Source organism: Necator americanus, chromosome IV (assembly GCF_031761385.1).
Source record: "Necator americanus strain Aroian chromosome IV, whole genome shotgun sequence".
NCBI lineage: Eukaryota > Metazoa > Nematoda > Chromadorea > Rhabditida > Ancylostomatidae > Necator > Necator americanus.
Genome location: NC_087374.1, coordinates 22931658 through 22938231, shown reverse-complemented (window position 1 = coordinate 22938231; position 6574 = coordinate 22931658). Strand labels below are relative to the sequence as shown.

Below are 6574 nucleotides of genomic sequence, written 5' to 3'. Positions count from 1 at the left end.
CGTGTCTCAACTGCAAAAGAACCGGTGAAGCAGTTATGTGAGTAGCATTTTGATGGAACCTCTAGACTTTTCTTCTGGAGACACAGCAATCACATGCGAAACGACAACTATCGTGCTGTTGATTTGTTTTGTTTTCCGCACGGCATAGATTCGCATAACGCCATTCCAGACGATTGCTCTATCGCATCGAAGCGATAATTTCATCGTCGTGCGTTTCTCAGCCAAAACAGCTCCATTTTCTCAGAATCTCAATTGAAGTTTGAATGCTTAGGGAGGACGTAACGGGATGAAAAACATGTTCCTTTTTCTTCCAATTCTTTAATTTCTATCCTTATTTAAAGCACTTTGCAATTTCCTACTCCTATCCTTGTCTGGGACTTCCTCTCTCCTCACCTTTTCCTATAGAATTCCGGATATTCATACAAAAAATGAAAGAACTTTAAAGTTTCGCAGAAGTTTCAGCTATCTTTGGCTTTATTAATTTTTGAGACAAAAATCTTCCTATGGCTATATTGCTATGTGTGGTTGAATTGTAGTTGGCTTAGATACGAAGAACTCTGGATGTTTTCTACTGAGTTCTATGGAGCACCCTTACGAATAAATAAATTGATAGCCCCCGTAACGTCTTCAAACGATTATTTTGGAAATGTAAGCGTAAATAAATGGTGCAACAAATATGCAAAATAAATATTAAATTAAGTGATGTTCACAGAGTTTTTATGCGTCACTTCAGTAGGTTATCGAATTAGGAATTAGGTCACATTCTCCATCTCCTTTCATCTCAGCTATCGATTTAAAAAGGTATTATGACGATGTCTGGAAGTGAACACCGATCGTTTTGACTGAAAAATGTACTGCTGTAAACATCTGAGATCCTTCTGCACTTTGCAGTATAAAAAAAGAGAAGAAGGACAGAGATGATCCATTGCGCAGCTGCAGCATATGCCGTGAACCTGCAGAAATATGCGCACATATCGTCGGTCTCAAAAATCCAGCACTTTCAGTTTTTGCGGAACATAAATGCACAAAACTGAGATTCTTACGCGAGTGGGCAGGAGAAAGCATGTACTACACAAGAAGGATCGTGATCACACTGAATTCCGCCCAGTAATCCATAAAAAGACGGGTGCCCCACTCGCAACTTATTACGAGACAGAGGGAGGGCACCTCCGTCGTTATTCAGCATCCACGATGCTGCTTGAACATCTGGAATAAACAGCAGATACTGGCTCACCTGCACCAAGTGCGTTATTGCACGACGCTGTTTCGCAATCTTTTTCCTTTTTCTGGATTAGTAGGGGAAATTGAGCGTGATGAATTCCACGGCAAAATGTGCTTAGAATCAGGCGCGGCATGCATTTTTCACTTTCCAGTATGAATTCTCTGCTGCGCTTATAACCATAGCCTAAGTTTCGTTTAGAATTCTATGCTGGAATGTTAGAAATTTATGTCAGAATTTAAAACTTTTCTTAGCTTTCTTCTTCCATTAGTTTTTTAATAGTTTATCAGAGATTCTTATACAATGGAGGAGGAATTCTTCAGAGCTTCATTCTACAACTTTCGAATAAAACTCCAGAACTTTGATTGGTCTCTGATTTTTCTTTCAAGCTGAACAACAATAACACTACTGGTAACAAAGCAGAAAGATATAGAGAAAATAAAAAAAAATCCAGTATAGAATATTGGAAAAACAGCTTGTTTACCATCATGGAAGCTTGACTATAAGTGAAGATCAATTTCCTCATAAATTCAAAATATAAGCTTAAGCGTTAGCTGACTTGTAATTATTTTTATAAAATAAAGCTGTCCCTCAAAAACTTTTTCAAACCAAAAATGAATCCTGATGTTCTTGATTTGTACAAATAGTTTGCTTACCAGCTCATTACCATGAAGTTTTCAGCAATTAGCACTAAACCTCAGGGGAATGCACGGAGAGGGGAGGGGTGACTGACCAAGTGTAATTGTCAGAGAGACGAGGGTAAATCATTCATGTTCTTATTGTCTCCTTTGGAAGCTTCACTGCCTTTTTCCTGTCTACAGATCCATAGAACTAATAGGATTTAGCAGAAATCCCTAGCACTTAATTTTTTTGGAAATTTTCTATGACGGGCAGTACATTTCTTTTTAGCGGTCTGATATATGAGTACACTGATAGATAAATTGCATTTTACCCAAACAATCCAGCGTGCTAATAATTCTCTGCCATTTCCTAACTTCTAGGCAAATATTCGGTCATTACTGGGGACTTGTAGACTCAAAGTCGATTTTGAAGAAGATAAAGTGAACGAACTGGAGTTTTCCGAATCAGAGCGGGAAAAGATGGGAACGATTTGCGGTTTTGTAGGAAAATTAAACTGCTCACTCTACCTAGTTTAAACAGCATCTAAGAGTTTATAGAGTATTCTGCAAAATTGTATCCTCTCTGATCGTAGAAAAAGTTCTCGCGTTTGCACGGATTGAACGCGTGAGCAAGTTGAACTACAAATTAAACCGGCATATAATTTCTCAGAACTCAATCAATTTTCACTGCTTCAGCAGCGGTATTAATGAGGAGACGAAGTGGCTACAGCAGCCCTAACTCTACTGCTTCCTATTTTCTCTTCTTCCTCTTCACTCTTCTCTTCTATTCTAGTTTTCTTATTGGTTTTGAATGCAAATGGGAAACCGAGCAGAAAACTGTTTCTGTGGATCATAATTTAATTTTTGTTAGTTTTAGCAGCAGTAATTAAGCATAATAATTACTCAGTTAAGTATTCGTAATCAATTCCCGGCGGCTGCGTTCGAAGCAGTGCCGTGGAGTGTAGGATCAGGGTCGAGCGAGTACTCTTAGTAGCACGACTCATCGCTGCCTTTCGCGATGAATGCCCCTCGCTCCCAACTGCTAGCACCACCGCGTACTGAGGTGTATGAGACACGACGCATTTAGGTACCTGATCTTATTCGTGGACTGCTAAACGAAAAAGAGGAGGAACATTTAGAGAAACCAGAAAAGAGAGCTAATTCAAAAGTCTTGCTTCTGGGCAGCACGACTCACGTCGTATGCCCGAGAGATCAAAAATCCCGCTCGGGTCTCATATCCCACGAGATTTGAAAGACGTGTCCTATGTTAAAACCCATTTCGAGTATGTGTTCGCACTTTTTTCAACTCACAACATCGCCCCATCCGTCAGACGCAAAGCATTAGTTGTGGGATTACGCGGTGTGCGGGCTTCCTCCTTTCCAGGAAGTCGGTTGGGATCGCTCTCAAAAGATCAAGCAAGCGTCGTTTGTGTACGTCACGGTACAAGCAGCTATGGCTCCCTATCGTCGCTCATTGCCTGCCTTTTTGCAGTGGACTGCCACAATTGTGATTTCCACATGCTTTCCAGCACACAGGTTCCGCCCTCTATTCGAGGTCTTTCCCTCTAATCCCTGATCACACCATCGGCTCGCGACACAACACCTAACATCGCTTCTTACGCTTCGTTTCACGTCGAGAAACCGCTAGACTCATTTCATGCACTCGCTAAATTTACCACTTCATTTCGTCGCTTGCTTACATCCCTGAAAACTTTGTGAAATTGAACATAAGAGCTGCCGAGTTTTGTTTCTTTCGAAGAAAATGAGATATTTTAGTTTTTTAGTACAATTTTTCCACGCCCAATCAACCCCAAACGAAAAAAAAATCTTCTTTGAAAGAAAAGTTCCTTCTTTGAATAACGCTTCTTCCGCTATTGCAATTTGTAAAATGATGAACGAATGTTACAGTATTTCCGTCTTAAAAATCAGTGACTGCGAAAGGAATTCTCCGCTAGTGCTTTGGAAATAAAACTTATCTATCATCTAAACCATCACAACAAAAGCTGAGCAACCTGACAACTACAAAAACAAGGGAACACAAATCCATAAAAATTTGAGTCATTCTGTTCCTCCAGAAAAAGGGAGCTTAGAGCGGCTTTTCATTGTTAGAGGTTCTGCTGAAATGCACATAAATTTAACAACTTTTTCATATAAGTCTGTCATATGCAAAATATTCCCACATCAAACACTCCACTGCTGCTTCAGAAACATTTTCTTCCTTAAAGAAGGTGGAGATTTCTATGTGAAAATATGCTTCTTATGGAAAAATGTTCGAAAAACTTGTCAAAATTTCGAGATTTTTCTCGCGCGTCACTTAAGGGCGAAATTATTCGGAAACACTCAGAAATGTCCTCAGAAAAATGAAATAGAGATACTGCCTATTACAGAGCGTAAGTATAAAAATAGTATAAAATATAGTTCCGAGCCAATATATTCTTTTCATTCTCGCTCAGTAGCAGCAAAAATCTCAGAGCTTGCAACGTCATTTGGAAAAAAAAAAGTTGGGAAGACTTCCTCACTGTATTTATTTTGATTTATCTATTTTGGGTTGGAAGAATCGGAAACCTCGAAGTCATAACTCTGATGTTAAATTACACAGTAAGTAAAACAATCTACAAATAAGAAATACGAATACTTAGTACAATAATAAGTACAAATACATAGTACAAATACATACATGCAATAACAAAAGCCCAAAATAAGCGAAGGGACGATGAAGTGAAAAATTTGTTGATTAACCCTATGGGCAAACTAAATTAAGTCAGACTTGGAATTCCTTATACTCTACCACACTGGAGTACCCTAATTCAAAGGATGTAATTTCGGAGTAGCTAGGAAAGAATTTGTTAGAGAAAATCTTTCGTTTCTAAATATCACATATCATCATCACAGAGTAGTAAGGATTATCTCCTTCACTGAAAACGTGTGGCTTTGCATCCTTTATGAGAAAAGCGACGGCAAATATTTGACTACCTCCCGATCGCTAAAGTGGTCCGCTTCCGGAGGAAAATGTTCTTGATGCCGTTTTTTTTCGAAGCTGCTCTTTCAGAGCATTTGCAGAAGTTGAATTTTTTCTCCTTTCTGAATTCCCACGTTAGAATGTCCGTTGATATGTATCTGCTAACGTTCTAAAGAACGAGGAAATAGAGTGTTAAGAAGAAAGAAAAAGTGGTATTTTTAACACAAGCAATGGAACTTATGAGGATTTTTCTCTCTGCAAGGAATCGTGCCATTTTGTGAAGTTATTCATCAGGAAGACACCTTGAGATATTGATTTAATTTGATAGTTATTGGTTAGGAAAAGGTGTTTTGCAATTAGGAGAAGTTCCTTGCGATAGCAAATTCAATTACCATTCAAAGTGAATATTCCAAATATGTATAGAGTGTGTACTGCTGCTCATGCAAATTCCATGTAGATTTTTCTCTTCGAGCACCCCAGAATGTGTAGAAATACACAACTAAAATAGCATTCTTGACTCGAACTATGCACATATGGCTCACATTTGGTAGAAGTCAATGATGCATGTGGATGTGCACATGAAAAGGATATGTACATATGAACGGCTTCTAAATGATTCCAGAAACATCTAGACATCGAGCTTGTTGTACAATCCAAAGTTCATGCATTCACCAATTCTGCTAAGACAACGTTCCTTTATGTAAGGTGGATGAGGTATCGAGACTGTATCCTTTGAGGCCAACTTGTGGGACTGTTGTTGGAATGTGTGGGAACAGTGGAAGGGTTTGGTCCTTTTCCCTGCATTCTCTTCCTTTGAGTGGAGGACGTTTCTTCAGCAATTTCGCGCAAAACATCTCTTTCAGCTTGTTCTTTAGATCTTCAATCAGGGGAGGCTTCGGCTTTATTCGAACCCAAAAGAGCCGTTGGTTCTAAATCGAGCGGTTTTTTGGGATATATACTTGGGGCTGTTCTTGGTGGGGGAGGACACTCAAAGTTATTGCGGTTCCTTATTTTTTCCTCGGTTACTATTTAGAGTTCTCCTTATTCGCAGTTGTTGGACCAAATATCTAAATCAAATGGAAAAGGAGCCACAACTGAATCTGATGAGAGCGTCGATGATACTCGGGTTAGTGTTGGGCTGCTCATCTGCTCAGGTCCAGATGATGATCCCAAAGTGGTGTCAAAGAAAAATGGAACATTCGCAGTGGTTTTCTCAACACCAACTCTCGACGCCTCCTTGACGAGCATTCCTGAATTTGGCAGGATCAAGCGATGCCGATCTGCTCCATGGTTTTGGACGCGGTTGTGGTCCGAAAACTGCACTTTTCTCTCCGAGTTAGCGGCGAGCACTGGTGGTTAAGATGTAGGCTGCCAGGTGCTCAACACTGGCAATCGTCCTTCTGTTGTTGCGCGCGTGCTAGCGATCTCCACTGAGGTAATCTCGGTGAGGTAATTTTTTCCATAATTCTAAATATGTTGAATCGCTTTTATCTACTTTTTGTATCTTAACGAAAAATTTCAAGTCACTGCACACTTCTATTGAGGGAGCATTTAGGAGAAATCAAATATTCTGTTTCTCAAAATAGCAAATCGGCGTATTCTTTCCTTGATTATTTATTCGAAAACTTGACACTTTTGTTTCGCCTCCGTTTCTTTTTGTTTTCTTTTTTTTGTTTTCGATAACGTCGCGATCTGTGATACCCCACTCGGCTCTGTCCAAACAGAAAACTTTTCCCTTTTAAAGTGCCCAAAATTGATCAGCAACTGCTTGTGGAC

General features: G+C 39.6%; 1 protein-coding gene across 1 annotated transcript; it reads right to left on the bottom strand.

The window, feature by feature from the left end:
• Positions 1-5839: 5839 nt before the first annotated feature.
• Positions 5840-6046, bottom strand: RB195_002415 (uncharacterized protein; the record flags this gene model as incomplete). The annotated part of the gene is made up of 1 exon (XM_064199664.1): positions 5840-6046. One exon carries the CDS (start codon positions 6044-6046, stop codon positions 5840-5842), a length of 207 nt encoding a protein of 68 aa, XP_064055545.1.
• Positions 6047-6574: the final 528 nt, after the last annotated feature.